Genomic DNA, 21,149 nt, shown 5'->3' with positions numbered 1-21,149 from the left:
CAGGGTTGACAAATCTTCAGAACAGAAATCTAGCAGAGAAATTCAGACCCAATTGGGATTGATTGTTTTGCATTCTATCCCATTATATTCCTAACTTATTATTCCATTTACAGTTATTTGGAACTCTGCTCCACGTGTTTTAATTATAAATTTAAAAAAAACAAAAATTTACTAAAATATGGGGAGCAAGGAACTTGTATCTGGGAGCACATGGGGGCTAAGAACACTAGGGACGTGAAGGGGGCTTGGGATGTGAGAATACATTTGAGGGTTGGGACAGGATAGCACGTGTATTTGAGCATGGAACCACTGAGATGAGTCAACTGAGAGAGAGGGAGAGAGAGAGACCTTGTTAAGGGTTGCAGCAGTACTTCAGAGAGGGCCTGAGGTTTGGGAGTATTTGGAGGTGCTGGGTTTGGTGTGGTCTTATCAATTTGCATTAGGTGGAAAGGGTTTGGGAGCCCAGAATTGATGACAGCCACAGGTGGAGGCAGATGACCTGCACAGAAAGGTCCAGACTTTTTGATACTGGCAAGTACATCAGAAAACTGAAAGCAAGGAAAATAATTGGGCATCAAGTCCGCACTTTATATACATTAATTATATACAATACATTATGCACTCTATCTTGGACTTGACCTAGTCCATTTAATATCCTGAGAAAGAAGTTCTACAAAGTTTCTCCCAGCTCCCAAAGGCAAATGAAGCAAAACTGCAGAATAACTACCTTTGTCTGCCATGGTCCTTTCAGTTCACAAGTTGTCATGCTCTACAAATCACTTGTTTATATCTATACTTAAGTAGTTTATGATCAACATAACATTCCATTATGGTTTTTAACTACTGCCTCACAGGTATTTGCTATTTTAAATCCCTGTCTACCAATATCTACAATAACAACTTGCATTTGTATAGTGCCTTTAATGTACAAAAACATTCCAAGGTGCTTCATAGAGGTATAACAAAAAAAGACACCAAGCCAAAGAAAAAGATATTAGTTGGGATGACCAGAAGAAGAGGGGATTTTAAGGGGACTTAAACGAGGAGAGGGTGTCTTGAGAGGGGAGGGGATCAGGGAAAAGAATTCCAGAGCGTGGGGCCTAGGCAGCTGAAGTCAAGGCTGTGAACAGTGGAGCGCAGTGAGAAGGGGATGCACAAGAGGCCAGAGTCATAGCAGCAGAGGGTTTGGTTTGGGGGGAGTTTGGTTATAGGGCTGGAGGAGGCTACAGAGATAAGGAGGGGTGAGGTCATGAAAGGATTTGATCACAAAATTGAGAATTTTAAATTTGAGCCGTTGGGGGACCATGAGATAATACAGGATAGAGAGGACAGGGGTAATTGGCGAGCAGGACTTGGTGCTGGAAAGAATATAGGCAGCAGAGTTTGGGTGAGCTGAAATTTACAGAGGGTGGAGGATCGGAGGCCAGACAGAATCGGAATAGTCGAATCTGGAGGTGACAAAGGCATGGATGAGGCCACTGAATTTAATGTCCAACCCCTCCACCACTGGCACACTGTGGCTGCAGTATGTATTGCAGCAATTCACTAAGATTACTTCAACACAACCTTCCAGCTCTGTGACCTCTACCACCAAGAAGGACAAGAGCAATAATATCATGGGAACACTATCAACTGCCCAATAACAGGAATTAGTAAAACACGAGTCTTAATTGTTTAGTAATGCTGCTTTCTGTTTACTGAAAATCAATTAAGGCACCAAGATTTAGCTGCTGGGGAAATATGCTTCAAGTGTACTTTTATTTATTACTGGAGGATCTTCCTGAGCATTGGTGACCTGGAGATCAGAGGGTGGGTGTCTAGGCTGGGAGTGGGACAATTAGAGCATTTATCTGCACTAAGAACAGAACCATTGGAATGTGTCCACTTGAATAGGGAGTGGAGCCAAAGCATTTGTAGGTGCCAAGAAACAATATTTCTAATAATACATGCTGGAATGGCTCTCTGTAGCTATCATTGGACCAGCCAGCCTACTGATTAGTGGGTATACAGATCCAGGACCCAGTGGGATGGCGATGACTAGAACAGACCTGCCTGAGGCAGTCTTCCCTCAGGACAACAGCACATGCTTGGCATTCAACTTTCCCCCTCAGAGCACCACACCAATGACACATAGGGGGCAACACTAAACTGCCCGGGCACAGGCTCCATTGATGCAGCCAGCAGTAGCTCCCTCACAGCAGCAAGCTGCCCCGAAATAAGGGCCACCTTAGTCCTATGAGCCTCTTTAAACACAGGGTCAACCAAGACTAGAATAAGAGAAAGAAAGGCACATTTAGACACCCAGGGAAAGCAGTGTCAGGAAAGAGTAAGGTGGCATTTGTTCACTTTGGAGTTTGTTGTATTACTGTAAAAGTTCAATGTCTCTCGATGATTTCACACTCACACAGGCAGTCGGAAGCAAGTCCAAGGCTGTGTACTCTGAATACAAAATAATAAAGTCATTTATTGGTGCAGAAATGACTTCAAACTTTCAGCATTCTTCAGGCTCAAAAACCTCCTCACTTTTGCTAATATCAGACAATCCTAACAACAGCTGCGCCTTATATTTCTCATTATAACTTGCTCCTAGAACATTGCGAGCATAAAACCAAAAAAATGGCGCAGAGATATTCTTGGTTCAGGCTCCCTGGGCCAGAAACACAATCTATGTGGAATTCCCAGTATCCCTCCGGTACCATCACTGAACAGCCAAGCATATACTACAGCATAAAGGCAGTGCTATTCTAAGAAAACACAAACACCAATGTCACTCAAAGTACACTGGGAACGCAGCACTAATATGCTAATGATGGAATCTTGAAAATTGCAGAGCGGTCCCCTCATTATACCAGTGGTGCAAGTGCACTGTGCAAGATGCACCAGGAGCACAATTTCATGCCCACAGTCAGTTGCTGGTTCTTGATTGGTAACTTGGAAAAAAATTGAGTGATTTGATTTGTTGGTTGCCTGAATTACTGGTTTGTGATGACTAGCTTTTCCTACCTGTCTAGATTTGAGTGAATCAACCTGGTTAACTTAACAGGGAGTAGTTCAGTAGTTATTTGAGCAATTCAAATACAAGTGTGACAGCCATTTTGCCTGCTGGACACTTCGTCGTGCAATGGACAATTTTTCTGTGTATCACCTTGCACACTAGATGCAGGACTTATAATTAATTTTGAGTTTCTTAGTTTATGTTCTAACATTTTTAAAATATTTACTGAACAGGTGCCACTTCATATCTTCTTCAGTCATACAAATATATAAAGTGATAAAATTTTGCTGCCTTCCCAAAAATTTATATATATTTTTTACAATTTCAATAGCTAGCCTAGGTTTAGTATCTATTCAAAGAAAAACATTTACAGATGCACTACCTATGATTATTCCAAGCAACTGAATTTCACAATAAATTCTAACAGACTACATGCATATCTCCGGCAATTATCTCCGTATTGCCAACCAACCTGAACCTAGGACTGACCTCCTCTATTGACCTATTACCCACTGCCTGCAACACTGATCTTGAAAAACCTCACACCCCAACATGATGTGCATGTGCATATTTTCAATGCATAGTAAATTAGTTCCAAGTGAGGAGCTTTAAATTATGGGACTCATTCTACTAATGGATATTATAGATAAACCCATTTTTCTCTTTAACACATGCAGTTTAATTCAAACAATTAACAGTAAGGAACTGCGCGAAATAATGCATTTGCTAATTACTAGGGAGATATCATCCAACAGCAACATATAAACATTCACCCTTTTTTTAGGGAAAAGCCCTGAAGGGGGTGCTTCATAATAAACCAATCAATTTTTCATGCAAATTCAACAGTAGTTTCTAAAAGGTCTGGAAGTGAATTCATTATTTATATAGACTTTTCCTTCAGGGAATTCAAGTCCAGCTGTGATCTAGGAAAAATACTAATGAGTATTAAAGTTATAAAATTATTAGGATAGGGTTAAAAAGTCATAAAAATGCACCTGCAACATTTACTCTAAATATATCAACTAAAAATAAGCAACTTCATTTTGGAGAAAAAATATAATCTATTTAATCATTATTTGATCTTCATATTGTGGAATAATAATTATATATACATAGTCAATTCCTCTTAATTCAAAGTTGTTTCATTCAAATTAACTAATTATTCAAGTTTTTTAGCACCACATTCCTACTTTGCTGTTTCTTTTTACATTGCACAAGTCAAATTATTGGATAATTCAATTTTTAGCAGAAAGAACACGTTTGAATTATGAGAAGCAGACTGCATAAAAATGATTTCAGAGTTTTCCTCACCTACATCATTGTTGAAGCAAAATTTCACAATATTTCAACAAAAATACTTTCATCAGATATAGCAGAACATACATTGTGAACTTTGTTTTAAAAAAACAAAAAGTTATGATGTTAGACTAGAAGGTTTCACTAAATGTGAAAAAATAAATTCTTAAGTAATTGAGAGTGAAAAATGTTCTTTTTGACTCAGACTCCTATTTACATTATTTCCTATTATTTTGTACCAATACACCAAATAGCCATTGCCCTATGGCACCTGAGATATCAGATGACTATTATTCTCCAATACTGTTGGCCTCCTTACCCACTCAGTCAATCCTTCATGAAGTGGCACTGGGTATTTTATTTTAGAAACAGCAACAGGGGAAAAATATTTTCCATGAATTAAAATAACTGATGCTTGGGGATGAAATATAATCATCTCATTGGCTTTAGATTTAACTATTACACAATATAGATATAAGCAGATTTAACTTGGATTGCGACTACAGGACACAGGTTTTAAATTAACAAGCCTCAAGCAAGACTAGAGATTAGAAGATTTTTTTTTCTCCAGAGTAGGGTTATGTGTAATGTGTTCCCAGCAAAAACATTTGATACTGTGTGGATTAACTGTTTAAAAAAATGCTGAATACATATCTGGACAGGTACAAAAAATAATTAAAAAGGCTAATGGAATGTTGGCCTTTATCTCAAGGGGGCTGAAATACAAAGGGGAACATGTGTGCGCAGCCATGGTGCCATCTTCCACTTCGGGAGGCCATGTAGTGCCGAAACAATGGGCACTAGGCGGCCGAATTTCTAGCTCTAGTTCTTCTGGTGAGGGAGTCCAGAAGAAGGGGTCATAACCTTAAAATTAGAGCTAGCCCATTCAGGGGTGATTTCAGGAAGCACTTCTTCACACAAAGTGGAAAAGCTGTTGAGGCTAGGTCAATTGAAAATTTCAAAATTGAGATTGATAGATTTTTGTTAAGCAAAGTTATTAAGGGTTACGGAAACAAGATGAGTAGATTGAGTTAAGATACAAATCAGCCATGATCTAATTGAATGTCGGAACAGGCTCGAGGGGCTAAATAGCCTACTCCTGTTTCTATGCCCTATCTGATTAGGAGCAGGATTGATGTTTGTAGGGGTAGATATAGACTGAAATAATCAAATACTTCTTGGGGCATGATGGTTCTTGTGTTACTGGGGCTGGAGGGTTTGGGGTTAGGGGTTGTTGTCTATGGATGGCAGCTGGCCAGGGATAGTGGAGATGTGAGGATGGAAAGGTGTTCTGCCTTTTGGTTAATTATCTTAGGGGACCATGGAGAATATATGCAGAACTTTTCCACAAGATAAAATGGGTGGAATAGAGTGCATAAAACAGTAATTATATGGTCTGTAAAAGGAGCGGGCTTAATGGGTTGAATGACCTTTTCTTGTTTCATATTTTATTATAGTCTTATGTTATTCATAAACATGCAAACCCCAAATCAACAAGGTCACCTCCCAAATAAATCTCTAATTCACATCTTTGATCTACCTTCTTCTTGGGTTAAATTCGATATCATCATCATTGAGTATTATATACACAGGCACATACAAAATGGTATACCTCAATTAATCTGTAATATTAAAGTATCATTTCTGTTAGGGCCCCACTGATAAGAGTAATACCCAATTAAGTTCCATGTGTAATGCTAAAGATCCTGCCAAATTTTGTTTCCTTCAGTCACTTTTTGATCACAAGCTAGTTCCTCATTCAGATTCTTGGCAATATAATCTCAAAATGTAAACACATAATCGTGTACATCTTATATAAAGACTACTGGATAGGTGAGAGTGATTACAAAGAAATAATCTTGTTGAGGATTTCAGCTAATTTAATAAACCATGACAGCAAAATTAACTGTCATCTGAAATTTGAGGTGAGATTATTTTATTCTACTCACTCTCTCCCAACCAATATGCCTTAATGTTTATTTAACATTTATATATATTTTACATGGCATCAATATTGTGAAGTCATTATTGCAGTGAATTATTGGGAAATTAAACTATTTAATAATCATATTTAAAAATACAGCACTGCCTTTCAAGGCTGTAACACACCTTTTCATTCATAAATCATTTTCATGCCATATAAAGTCACCTGAACGACAAAAATATCATAAGAGAATCAGAAGGTAAGCATATTCCCCTCAGCTAAAGCCTACTCCAATGGAAAAATTTGCCAAGTGGTATTGATGACACAATTGTAAAGTATAAAAATTGTCATAAATATGAAATATTTTGCCTGATATGACTGTGATTCACAGTATTGAATAAATGTTTTACACCACGGACTAGCGATATTATTTTCTGGTAATCAATTATAACTCATTTTTCAATAAACCTACTGGGTCTGAAATTCTGGGAATCTCAGTCCACTGGTGGAAGCTTGATGGAAGGGAAATCTCACCTAAAGACATAGATCCCACCCCTTTTCGGGGATGGGGTCACCAGCACGTCATGGTGCTTCAATGGCACTTACCCCAATCCATCCTTGTAAGGCAAAGTGGCCCATAGCTGGTCTGCTAAAGTCCTCTTAAGACTCTTACAGGCCAAAGCAATTCTAAGTCTGCAGCTCTGAAGGAAGCCATTCTTCTTCTTTGAAAAAGGTAATCAATCTCCTCTGGGATCGATAAGATCTAGGACCTTTCAAAGGAATTCAACACTCCATACGAATAGCAGCTGGCGAGGTTTGTAAGCAGGACTTATAAGGGCGTAATGGGCGGACAATCCGTCTACTCTCCGATTTGAATTTCGGGCACACTATGAGTAGGTCATAAGCATTATCCTTCAATGTAGACAACCTCGGCTATCAATGGCACAGAGTGCACTTGTTGGTTTACTTTTGTATTGAGATAATGGGACGTCGCGAAGCATGTCCCATAGCAGTTCACACCTGGATGTTGGAATGGGTTATCATTGAATATGCCCATCAGGGGGACATAGCTGAAGAGCTAGAACAGAGCACCAAGCTTCCACACTAAGGGTAAGAGAGTTCATTCAAAGTGGTAACTTTGAATGGCAGCTCGAACAAACAATCCTCAGCATACAAAGTTGAGGAAGGAATCAGATGTCGGCCTTTGTGTGTGTCCTTCTCTCTTTCTAAAGAAGCTTGGCCAGTCTGAGTTTGAAGCAACCAGACATATGGAGAGAACTCGCCCTCTAGTCATCCAGAGGAATGAGGTATAAACACATATAACCGGTAAGAGAAAAGGGTAGTTAGTGTTAGTTAGTTCAGGGCTTGCTAACTTGTAAGTGAGTCTAACCCATAACAGGGGTAAAGTTGCATGATTCATTATTTTTCTTGTTGCTAGGAGCGTTAGGAAATAGATGTGCCTTACTGGAAACATTTATTCTGTTTTCATATAATTCAAGTAAAATAAATTAGATTGTTGGTTCACAAGTGGCCTTCTGAAAATATGGAACACATTGCCCAGTGATGCAATAAGGGATCTAATGTTAAAATCCCTTGGTCTCATTATCATTTAATTGGATATCATACAGTAAAGGTACTTTCTAGATTGTAGGAGAGATGAGGTTTGTTAACAGGAATGGCCAGTGTCGCTAAACCAGAGAAAATATCTAGTGCAGACCCATAAATTTGTAACACTGACCCAAAGCTGAATAAAACAACCTCAAGGTTTGCCATGCAGATATTGAATATAAACTCTGGAGTTTATAAATTCCTCAAGTTTTGCTCTCAATTTATCAGCTGGGCCTCAGGTGCAAAATCAGCACAGAATTTCTTACAAACTTTCATCCCAGCACCATCCCATTCATGCCAAAATATGGGGCAGTAGGCAGACAAAAATCACCCCCCCCCACCCCCTCCATCTCAAGTATGTGATATCTGTTACCAGATAAGTGAAATTTGCTTCTTCCTCCCACTTAAATGTTACCATGTTATGAAGTCTTGAAGAATTATGACCATTTCTTGTGACCACTCAATCAGCTTTTGTTATAAATCAATTTTTTAGTCAGTTAATTTTCAACAGTGTAAGAAATAATTCCTAAAACCAAAACTGCTGCTCACATAGCAGAAAATCTTAAAATAGATACAAAGACAAAAAGGCTCTGAACAAAATGCAATAACCTCCCAGCATGAGATTAATAAGAATCGTTACTATTAATGAAGGAATAACATTGTAACAAAATCCTTTCATTACCAACTTTAGTTTGGCAGCCAGAACAAATGATAACAGGAAGTGGCAAAGCAGGGCTTCACTCCAAAGAATGTGTTAATTTTGGGGAAATTGAATGATGATCCTTTTTGTATTAAACTTGTTAGGAAATAATGAAGTCACTTTCACAGCAACTTTAATTACAGTACTCATTTAGACTTAGCTGTGAACAAATGTATCTGACTGCTCTAGGACAGCTGAAATATGAATACATTAAAACTGAATACAAATATCACATGCTTTCAGATGGGCATATTCTTTCAATCGTGTGATTTTAATCTATAAAACATGCTATGCCTAATTTAAAAAGCACAAGTAATGGTATAAAACTCTCCATTGAAAGTATTTTTGTTCCCTCCCAATATATAGTTAATCTGACAAAACATGACATTTACCTGAGGAAGGAGGAAGCCTCCGAAAGCTTGTAGATTTCAAATAAAAATCGTTGGACTATAACTTGGTGTTGTAAAATTGTTTACAATTGACAAAACAAAAACATTCCAAAGGCTATATGTGCATGAAAAATTGTATTGGAATAGTCACACTGGTTATAAATGGTTAATAGGGAAGGATGACATTTTTTTTATTCGTTCATGGGATGTGGGCGTCGCTGGCGAGGCCAGCATTTATTGCCCACCCCTAATTGCCCTTGAGAAGCTGGTGATGAGCCGCCTTCTTGAACCGCTGCAGTCCGTGTGGTGAAGGTTCTCCCACAGTGCTGTTAGAAAGGGAGTTCCAGGATTTTGACCCAGCGACGATGAAGGAACGGCGATATATTTCCAAGTCGGGATGGTGTGTGACTTAGAGGGGAACATGCAGTTGATGCTGTTCCCATGTGCCTGCTGCTCTTGTCCTTCTAGGTGGTAGAGGTCGTGGGTTTGGGAGGTGCTGTCGAAGAAGCCTTGGCGAGTTGCTGTAGTGCATCCTATGGATGGTACACACTGCAGCCACAGTGCGCCGGTGGTGATGGGAGTGAATGTTTAGGGCGGTGGATGGGGTGCCAATCAAGCAGGCTGCTTTGTCCTGGATGGTGTCAAGCTTCTTGAGTGTTGTTGGAGCTGCACTCATCCAGGCAAGTGGAGAGTATTTCATCACACTCCTGACTTGTGCCTTGTAGATGGTGGAAAGGCTTTGGGGAGTCAGGAGGTGAGTCACTCACCGCAGAATACCCAGCCTCTGACCTGCTCTTGTAGCCACAGTATTTATGTGGCTGGTCCAGTTAAGTTTCTGGTCAATGGTGACCCCCAGGATGTCGATGGTGGGGGATTCGGCGATGGTAATGCCGTTGAATGTCAAGGGGAGGTGGGTAGACTCTCTCTTGTTGGAATTGTCATTGCCTGGCACTTGTCTGGCGCGAATGTTACTTGCCACTTATCAGCCCAAGCCTGGATGTTGTCCAGGTCTTGCTGCATGCGGGCTTGGACTGCTTCATTATTTGAGGGGTTGCGAATGGAACTGAACACTGTGCAATCATCTGCGAACATCCCCATTTCTGACCTTACGATGGAGGGAAGGTCATTGATGAAGCAGCTGAAGATGGTTGGGCCTAGGACACTGCCTTGAGGAACTCCTGCAGCAATGTCCTGGGGTTGAGATAATTGGCCTCCAACAACCACTACCATCTTCCTTTGTGCTAGGTATGACTCCAGCCACTGGAGAGTTTTCCCCCTGATTCCCATTGACTTCAATTTTACTAGGGCTCCTTGGTGCCACACTCGGTCAATTGATGCCTTGATGTCAAGGGCAGTCACTCTCACCTCACATTGTTAAATTGCAAATTAAAAGGAATCTACTCAATAAAATTAGAACACAGAAATAAGTGAAAATGAAGAAGATTACAATAAATATGCTCCAAAGATCATTTTATCTAAGAAAATCGTGGTTAAAATATATTACAATCCTACAAAACATTCTAAATCCATTAATGGTATCGTTCTGATGCATACATTAACAATGTTGAACGACTCAGAAAAAAAATGAAGTCTCAGCAGCCACCTAGTGGAAGTGTAGTAAATGGCAAAGTACACAATGCAACAATAAGACATTAAAAATACAAAAACAAATTAAACCTACATGTTATTAGCTCTAGTCCAATTAGATTGTTCTCAGCAATTTAAAAGCAAACCGTGTTTAATAAGGCATCCCATAGGAGGATTGTTGATAAAATTAAGGCACACAGTACTTAATAGTTTTAAAACTCACAGGAAACCATGGACTTGATTTTCGGACGCCCGAGCGAGTGCGTTCGTGGCGGGGGGGGGCTCCAAAAATTGGAGATTCCCGGGGCGGGTGCGGTGCCTGGTTCCAACCCGCCCACTTCCGGGTTCCCCAGTGAAGCGCTGACATGCGCGCGCAGCTCCAGCATGCAGGACTCCCACCAGCAATTAAGGCCGGCGGGATCCCGCTTAAAGCAATTGATTTAATACTTCAGGTCATTAGGTGACCTGATTTTGAGGATATTTTAGGAGGGGTGAGATTTTGATCCAAACTGAGCGTGTTTCCCGTACTGGGGGAAACACTCCCAGTTGAAATGGATGTGTTGCAGCCACCAGCCTGTGGCAGCTGCAAAGGTCCATTTGACAGGTGGGGGAGACCCTCACTCATAGCAGGAGGCCACTCTGTCACTTTGGATAAAGTTTGGCCTGCATCACCCTCCTCCTAACAATAAAATTCAACAACTTGCAACCTCAACCCCGGAGTGCAGATACATTTACCTACCTTGCAGACCCCCTCAAACGTACATCTTCCAGATGGGGGCCGCCGTAGCTGCAGTCATGACCTCCTCGGAGGACGAACAGCATCACCAGCCTCGCCGTCCACCTCTGACACAGTGCTGTGACACATCCACCTGCACAGCAGGAGGGAGGGCAACCGCAGACAGAGTTGCGTCGCCAAAGGTACCACCCTCGCCACAGGGTCTACAGACCGAGGCTCAGCTTCCTAGACCTCTCTGAGCAGCAGTGCACACGGAGGCTCAGAGTCATTCGACATGTAGTCGTGGACATCTGCAGCCTCCTTCATACTGAGCTGCTCCCGGCTGGCCCGAGCACCATCTTCTCACCTATCGCTGTCAAAGTCACCACTGCCCTCAACAACTTCTCCTCCGCATCCTTCCAGGGTGCCACTGGGGACATCGCCGGCGTCTCAGTCGTCTGCACAAAAGAGCCCTGAAAACACACCTGCACCCACTCTGCAGTGACACAATGGGTGGCATCAGGTGTGGGTCTTCATGGTGATCCTCAGGAAAGGGCATTATTGCACAAGCCAGTCAAGAATGGCCAAGACGTGGCAGTAGTGGTGCCAATATAATATGTAATGTGAGTTGATCAGAAATCAAATATAAGTAAAAACCATGACAAACCCTCAAACACCATTGTGCATCCCCTTCATGCTCACGACACGTTTGCCTTACGCTTCCTACTGCACACGTGTGATGCATGCCCTGTGGCTGTAGCACAGGTAGTGGCAGGTTGGGTGAGGCTGACCGTGAAAGAGATGCATGAGAGGGTAAGTATGAGATAGAGCCATGAGATTGTATGAGGATGGGGTTGAGTGGTAGTGGTGGGATGAGTAATGGCGAGGTGAGTAAGTGCAGGTAAGATGAGGATGAGGGTTCAGTGGGTGTGAGGAGTGATGTGATAGAGTAGTGTTGGCAGTGCAGAAGGAGATGTGGGGTGGGGGCAGTGATGTGGTAGACGGAGTGTACGGTAATGAGCAAGTGTACTCTCTTCGGCTGACCTACTTTGGTCATTGGAGCACCTCCTGTATGCAGGTGCGTGATATGTTGGTGGTGCTGGTGACCTCCTCTGCCACCTCGAGCCAGGCCTTTGTGGTGGCAGAGGCAGGCCACTTCCTCCCATCCGCCAGGGAGAAGATCTCCTTCCTCCTCACCCCATCCAGTAGGAGTTGGAGTGAGGCATCATTAAACCTGGGAGCAGCCTTCCTCCTGGGCTGCTCCATGCTGTAATTTTGGCTCCTTTCTGCAGCATCAGTCAGTGGAGGACTGCCCCTTTAAATAGAGCTCCTCCAGCTGACAGCCTATGATGCGGGTGCGCAGTCCGCCCGCTGCGCAGCTTTCCAGCGCGAAACCCGGAAGCCAAGTACCTTCAATTTACTTGCGATCGCGTGCAGAGCACCCCGGATTCACTGAGCGCGTTACCCATGTGCCCAGTCGACCCTCCCACTGCCAACCCGCCTCTCTCCTAATATCGGGCCCTATAGGTCAGTGAGCTGGACGTCCATTGTGGGTAAAGTCATGGAAATCCTGATTAAAAATAAGGTCATCGAGCATCTGTATGGAAGTTAAATCATAAAAGATAGCCAATGCGAATTCATGAAGGAGGTCTTACCAATCTAATTTATTGATTTTCTTTGAGGGTGTGACAAAGGAGCTTGATAGATATAATGCAGTGGATATGGTGCACTTAGATTTCAGTATGGCCTTTGGTACAGTTCATCTGTAAAGGCTAAAGATAAAGAAAGTGGGTGTCAGTGGGAATATTTTACAATGGATATGTAATTGGTTGACCAATAGAACTCAGAAGGTGGTGGTACAGTGATTGTCACCAGCCTGGGAGAATATTGCCAGTGGAGTTCCACAGGGGTCTGTTTTGGGATCTCTTTTGTTTAATATCTTCATAAATGACCTGGAGTTAGGAGTCACAAGCGCAGTAGCTAAATTTGCAGATGTTACAAAGAAAAGGATGGTGGTAGACTGCAAAGCTGAACAGGATAAGCTACAGGAGGATTTGAATATACTTGAGAATTGGGCAGACAGATGGCAGGTGAAATTCAATGTAGACAAATGCAACATGCTTCACATGGGGACAAAAATTCCAGGAAGAGACTAAGTTAAATGGAAAGTAAATAACATATACGGAAGTGATCTGGGGGTCCTGATTGCCAATAAATTGAAGCTATCGCAACAATGCTCGATGGCAGTCAATAAAGCAAATCAGATGTTCGGATATATTAAATGATCACTATTGAGCCAAAATAGTGAGGTAACCCAGCCACTTAATAAATTATTGGTGTGACTGCACTTAGAATACTGTGTACAGTTCTGGTCGCCACAGTACAAAAAAGACATTGTAGCTTTTGAAAGGATATAGAAGCAGGCAACCAGAATGATTGAGGGAATGGAGGGATTGGATTATGAGGAGCAATTATATAAATTAGGCATGTTCTCAAAGGCAGGTTGAGAAGTGATATGATTGCTGATTTTAGGATTCTAAAGGAATTATATAATGTAGACTATGACAAGCTGTTTCACTTTGTCCAATACAGTCGAGTCAGAGGACACAGCCTGCATTTGAAAGAAAGTAAATTCAAAATTAATCTGAAACATTGGCCTCAATATTAACACCTCCACGATGGGCGGGAGAGGGTCGGGGGGGTAGGTTAAAAAGTGAAACCCACGTAACTCGACCCCAACAAGCCGTGCACGCTGCCATTTTTACGGCTGCAAATATCGGGATGTCCAAGTGTCCTGCTGTGTCATGATTATTAACATATTTAAATTGGGCTCCTACAGTTCAATTGGGAGACCGATTAAAGGACATCTGTGGTCCAAATGAAGCCCCTATCCATTCGGTCTCCCAGCCTGTCCAAGGCAGAGGAGATGGTGGAGCCCATCGCCTGCATGGGCCCAGCATGAGCATCCGTCAGAGATGCTATTACTGGTTTTACAGACACCTGCAAGCAAGGCCCAGCTGTAGTGTCCATTGAGGTGGCCATATTCTCCATGGTTAACTGTCGAGAATCAATGTCATGTTCACGAACCCCACAAGTTGATAGTGGACTACTCCTCACTCTTCACTATGTGGAAGGTCTCTGGCAGGCAGTACAATACATTCAGCCATTGCTGGTGCATGGAAGCATCTTTCTTTTAAAGACTGGACCCCTAAAGCCTGAATCTCGGTCCTCTTCAGCTGAACTAGGATATGAGTTTACCTCCCGGTGAGCCATTTCCTGTGTCCTTACCACCTGAACCTGCTCACTTGTGCTCAGTGAATCACTCAGTGCAGACCCCACTAACTCACTGTACCAAGCAGGATGCAAATTTCTGTGCTGGTGCTTGGAAGGGTGAGAGCGTGTAATGGTGCCTCTTTGGGAGGGATCTCCGCGTCAGTGCCTGTAGGACCTAAATTATCCAAAGGATCTGGAAAAAGGACAGTGACAAGGGTTAGCAAAGATAAGCAGTAGCAGATGAATGGTAGCGCAATGTTGCACCAGGTTGTCATGCTAAGAGAGAGTGTGTGTGTGTGCGCGCGCGCGCTAAGTAGAGGGAAAAGAAAGGAAAATTGCCCAAACAACGTGTGCCTCCTGCTTGGTCATTTTCAATGCTGCGTGCCCTCTCTCTGGCAATGTTGTCAATGGCTGCTTTTTCCATTTGTCTCAGAGTTTACAGTGTAGCAGGGCCTCATCCTATTATTGTACTCTCCCATCTGTTGTGTGTCAGCTGCACCTGCAAGAACAGTAGCAATGGAATAGTGTGTGCCCTATTGAAGAGTTAGATGTGTGAGGCAGATTAGCATTGTGTGTATGAGAGGAAGAAGCAGCAAGTGTTGGTAAAAGGGATAGTTGTAAGGGCAGTAGCTGGTGGCAGCATGTGAATCCAGAGAAGGAGGTACATTGATGTGTCTCGTTACAATTGGATGAGAGGCATGGGAAGCGGAGGTAGGCAAAGATGAATAGTTTTGAGGCCAAAGTAGCGTGGTTCAGTGCTGTAGAGAGTAAGAGAGATGTGAAGGGGAATCTTACCTTGGCAGTTCTGGTGAGGTCATTAATTTCTTTTTGTGCTACATCCAGGTCCCTGGAACAATGCTGCCAGCATTGACTTGCATAGCCAACTCTCCCCATTGTTGTTGACTAATTTGGCGAAGGGACTTGAAAGGATCTCCTTCCTGTTACTCACTCGCGTTACAAGCGCCTCCATGGATGCATCGGAGAATCGGGGAGCTCTGGATAGCAGCATAATGCCCCTTGCTTTAATAACTTGCTCTCCACTAACCACCACTGAAAAATGCAGGCTGCTTAAGTAGCGCCCGCCCCACCAGATTTCCTGCCCTTCCAATCGGCAAGCTGCCTATAAGCAGCACAATTAACACTGACAGCTCACCTACACAATGTTAATGAGGCCTGACCACGTAAATTGATCCGGCCTTCCACCGAGTGCCACAGGCAGTCGATATACGCCCAAAATGAAAATTATCCCTTCCCCCCACCGTGTCTTTGAGTGTTCACTTATTTCATCCCATATCATGGCCTCCAGAGGTTTACCGACAACTGAAGTAAAATTAGTTGGCCTATAACTGTCCAGCATATTCTTTCTTCTTTTCTGAATAGGGCAGCGACAAAAATTAAACATTTTTATCTTTCAAGGATTAGTTATTGGATTTTTTTTCTTGCTGGTCCTAGCCCACACAGGTTTAAAATTAGATACCGCTTGCTATTTATTTATGTGAGCTGTAAAGAATATATATTATGGTTTAGTATATCAACGACATTAAAATGCGTCTTTGGTTAATCCTGTGGAACAAATGATAGTTAAATATGCTAATGTATGTCGAGTGCAGAGCTATTAATACCATTCTGTCCAGCAGTGTACCCGAGAGCTCTCTGAACAAATGTGACTTTCCTATAATCAATGTGGTTGGAACAGATCAATGGATTTCTCAGAATGGGGTTAAGCCATTTAATTCAAACATCCCATGTGACTGACAACCTGGGGATTTTTTTTAAATAATAGGTTTGATTGACAGCCCAATCTGAGGTGAAGATATGAGTCACTTTTGTGAGAGGGGCAGGGCCATGATGTTTTGTCGGCCACTAGATGGACAATCTTACAGCCAGCAGCTTCTGATGTTCACCAGTCAGTCTGAAGCCAGGGGCATAAGCTTAGTCAGAAGATTCTGTGGTAGCAAACAGTAAGGTATAAATTACCATGATTCCATGGTTAGTTTAAGGTTGAGGGTCTGCACAGGAGAACAACATCTTTGTTGTTTTGACATTTCGAGAATAATATAGGTAGTATTTCATGTAAATATACCGTTTGTTCTGAGCACTGTTCATAGACCTCTTTAGCGATCAGTATATTTGCTTGTTGGTTTATAGATTGAGACATATCTGAAAGAGTGTATATTCTTCTTCCTACTGAAGACAAGAAGATCATACGGCAGCCTGAGGTATATTTGAATAAGATGGTGGCCAGGTAAAGGACACTTTGGTTCGTAGAGGATGTGTGGATCCACTTACTAGAATGATCAGTGATGCTAAATCCAAGGGAAAACCCACCATGTAAAATTTGACACCCTCCAGTCCTTTGGCATAAATCCACTATCTTATCCCAGCCCCCTTCAATATTCTGGGAATGCATATCATCTGGGACTGGTGTTTTTCTATTTTTAGTTTCTATTAACTTTTTTAATACAGTGTTCTTCTGAATATTTATCTTCAATAATGGCTCTTTCACATCATTCGCAGGTATTCATACACTCCTTTTTTCATCTTTCTCTGCAAAACTGATGCAAAATAATTATTAAGCATATCATCACTTTCAGATACAAGATGGCCCTCTTCATCTCCAAGGGGTTCCACCACTTCTTTGGCAACCTTTTACTTCTTGCATGCTTATAAAAGCACCTATTCATTACTTTTTCAAGGACAACTCGGGATGGGCAATAAAGGCTGGCCTTGCTAGCGACCCCCATATCCCGAGAATTATTTTTAAAAAAACTTATCACTTCCTATATGTTCACTACCAGACTTCATTCATACACCCTCTTAGCCTTTCTAGCCAATTTCTAAACCATCCTCTGAATCCCTACCACTTCAAATAGTGCCATGGGATATTTTACGTCGACCTGAACAGGCAGACAGGACCTTGATTTAATGGGCTCGATATTAGGAGGGCTGCGGGTTCGCAGCAGGGGGTCGACTGGGCGTGTGGGTAACGCGCCCAGTGAAATCAGGGTGCTCCGCACGGAATTGCAGGCTAATTGAAGCCACTTACCTTTGCTTCCGGGTTTCTCGCTGTAAAGCTGCGCAGCGGGCGGACTGCATAGGCTGTCAGCTGCAGGAGCCCTATTTAAAGGGGTAGTCCTCCAATGACTGATGCTGCAGAAAATAGGAAAAGTTACAGCATGGAGCAGCCCAGGGGGAAGGCTGCTCTCAGGTTTAATGATGCCTCACTCCAGGTATCATTGGATGGGGTGAGGAGGAGGGAGAGGACAGAGATCTTCCCCCCAGCAGGCGGGAGGAAGTGGCCTGCCTCTGCCACCAAGAAGGCCTGGCTCGAGGTGGCAGAGGAGGTCACCTGCACAACCAACATAATATCGCGCACCTGCATACAGTGCAGGAGGCGCTGCAATGACCTCAGTAGGTCAGCCAAAGTGAGTACACTTACTCATTCCCCTACACTCCGTCTGCCACATCACCGCCCCCACCCCACATCTCCTTCTGCACTGCCAACACTACTCTATCACATTACTCCTCACACCCACTCAAAGCTCATCCTCATCTTACCTGCACTTACCCACCTCGCCAGTACTCATCCCACCACTACCACTCAACCCCATCCTCATACAATCTCAAGGTTCTATCTCATACTCACCCTCTCATGCATCTCTTTCACGGTCAGCCTCACTCAACCTGCCACTACCTGTGCTGCAGCCACAGGGCATGCATCACATATGTGCAGTAGGAAGTGTAAGGCAAACATGTCGTGAGCATGAAGGGGATGCACAATGGTGTCTGAGGGTTTGTCATGGTTTTTACTTATATTTAATTTCTGAGCAACTCATTACATATTATATTGTCATCACTACCGCCACGTCTTTGCGAATCTTGTCTGGTTTGTGCAATAATTCCCTTTTCTGAGGATCACTATGAAGACCCACAACTGATGCCACCCATTATGTCACTGCAGAGTGGATGTAGGTGTATTTACAGGGCTCTTTTGTGCAGACGACTGAAAGACGTCGGCAATGTCCCCGGTGGCACCCTGGAAGGATGCAAAGGAGAAGTTGTTGAGGGCAGTGGTGACTTTGGCAGCGACAGGTAAGGAGATGGTACTCAGGCCAGCCGGGAGCAGCTCGGCATGAAGGAGGCTGCAGGTGTCGAGTGATTCTGAGCCTCCGTGTGCACTGCTGTTCAGAGAGGTCCAGGAAGCTGAGCCTCGGTCTGTAGAACCTGTGGCGAGGGTAGTGCCTTCTGCTATGCATCTCTCTCTGCCGTTGCCCTCCCTCCTGCTGTGCAGGTGGATGTGTCACAGCACTGTGTTGTGGAGCGCCACGTGTCAGAGGTGGACGGCGTGGCCGGCGAGGCTGGTGATGCTGGTCGTCCTCCTCCGAGGTCATCACTGCAGCTACGGTGGCCCCCATCCGGAAGATGTACGTTTGAGGGGGTCCGAAAGGTAGGTAAATGTGTCTGGACACCGGGGTAACTGTGCAAGTTGGTGAATTTTATTGTTAGGAGGAGGGTGGTGGAGGCTAAACTTTGTCCAAAGTGACAGAGTGGCCTTCTGCATTGAGTGAGGGTCTCCCTCCCATCCCCCCCAACCTGTCAAATGGACCTTTGCAGCTGCCACAGGCTGATGGATGCAACACGTCCATTTCAACTGGGAGTGTTTCCCATAGTACGGGAAACAGTCCCAGTTGACTTGAAAATCCCACCCCTCCTAAAATATCATGTTAATTGGGTCTATAAACGACCTGAAGTACCTAAATAATTACCTTAAGTGGCATCCCGCCGGCGGGAGCCCCACATGCGGGGGCTGCGTGCGCATGTCAGTGCGTCACTGGGGAACCCGGAAGTGGGCGGGTTGGAGCCAGGCTCCGGACCCGCCCCGGAAATCCCCAATTTTTGCAGCCCCCCGCCACGAACGCACCCGCTCGGGGGTGCGAAAATCGAGCCCAATGTCTCATCTGAAAGACAGCATCTCTAACAGTGCAGCACTCCCTCACTACTGCATTGATGCGCCAGCTTAAAATGCGTGCTCAAGTAAGGCTGAACCCATAACCTTCTGACTCAGAGAAATGAGCGTGCTACCACTGAATCAAGCCGGCACTTTTCAGAGTGCTTTTCAATTCATCGTCCAGAAAGAAAGGAGAATACATGAGATGGCAGATATATTACAGTAGCTGGTATGTTCAGCAAGTGTTCTATGTTGCCATCTTTGGGTCACGCTATCATTTAACTAGATATTACACGGTAAAAGGTGCCCTCCAGATCATAGAAGCACACCATGTTCACTTACAGGAGTGACCAATGACACTGAACCCAAGAGAATATCTGTTCTCGTCCCCCCACTCCCCGCAGCATCCGCTCCCCCCTCACCTGCCGGCCGGCTGAATGCGGTAGCCAGCCAGATATTCTCATCAGACTGGCGAGCTGCAGCAAGACGCCTTGAAAGTAGCTCAGGCCAACCGACTGCCACGCTGGCTGGGCGTCACGGGAGCACTGCCAACATCGCGCCTATTCGGTGCCCCACCTAAAAGTGTCCCCCTAAGTGACCAAAACAAATTCCACTTTTATTTTTGTATCATGTGCTGTATAATTACAGAATGCATGCAGGAAGAAAGTGGAATACCCAATCCATTCTACGTTGAAGAAAACCATTATAACTCACTAGAAACTTAACATCGCTGATATAATTAGTCACAAGTTATTTCTCACATGTGGGATAATATTAGTATTTGTTTTGTTATCCATTTTGCATCTTTTACTTATAATCAATTTACACTGATATTTAGACCATTACATTATCAAATGTAACAACCACAGGAAATTAAATAAGGAAGTCATTATGACCTAACCACTGTACATAGCCCAGCTGCTTACCTAGTCATACAATCGATATGTTTTTATATCATCTTCAAAGTATGCTAAATTTGAGAATACTATTTTAGTGAAACATTCTTTCAGCTGCTACTTGTGTGATTGAATAAGAAACTAAGAACGCTTCAGCTTTTGTTTGGCTTTCATCTTACTGTTTGGCATTTTTGCAGTCTATTTTGAAGGGCTTGACACATTCCAATAAGCTGCATCAGTTCGGCTCGTGAAACTGGTACTTCAGATGTGGGACTTTCAAAGCTTAATAAGGATCTGTGGAGAGGTCAAACATTAATATACTGTGTTATAAAAATGTATCTAATTGTTAGAGAACATTTCTACCACCCAATGCATTATGCCAAAAGTTTACATTCACTGCTCAAAACAGCATTGCTTCAACAGCATGAGGAAAAATCACACAGTGTATAAAAATGTTTATATTTGTTCATTCTTCTAATCACTAGGAGAAATCAGCCCTTCCAGCAGCTAACAGAAACCCATGATGATGGATCTCACATTTGGAAGGAAACAGCTTCATTGAGGTTTATGGCAAGTGCATCAGGGGTCGCTCCAGAAAGAGTGTAGAGAGGCATCATTCCTTTTCTCGGAATGTAACCTGTAGTTGGAAAGTGATTTAAAAGAAATGTTTTCAAGCTTTTCTGTGAGGGGGGACTCCCTACAAATAATAACACATTCATGGGGACTCCTGTCCTAACTTCCCAAAGACAGTGTTAACTTTCCAATGCAAAAACAGTGATAACATTACAGACAATGGTAGAGGGTAATTTTTACCTTCA

General features: G+C 43.2%; 1 protein-coding gene across 5 annotated transcripts in view; it reads right to left on the bottom strand.

Moving 5' to 3' along the window:
- The window catches only part of LOC137320906 (centromere protein F-like), a 346,288-nt gene that overhangs the window by 112,416 nt on the left and 212,723 nt on the right, over nucleotides 1-21,149 (bottom strand). For all 5 annotated transcript variants that reach the window (XM_067982890.1, XM_067982888.1, XM_067982891.1 and 2 more), the window contains one exon: nucleotides 20,511-20,625. In XM_067982890.1, coding sequence (XP_067838991.1) covers nucleotides 20,511-20,625 — 115 coding nt within the window. The remainder of the gene's footprint in view (nucleotides 1-20,510; nucleotides 20,626-21,149) is intronic.

This window comes from Heptranchias perlo, chromosome 4, assembly GCF_035084215.1.
Source record: "Heptranchias perlo isolate sHepPer1 chromosome 4, sHepPer1.hap1, whole genome shotgun sequence".
NCBI classification, from domain to species: Eukaryota; Metazoa; Chordata; class Chondrichthyes; order Hexanchiformes; family Hexanchidae; genus Heptranchias; species Heptranchias perlo.
Note: the sequence above shows the minus strand (reverse complement) of the source record. Positions and strands in the feature narration are given on the sequence as shown.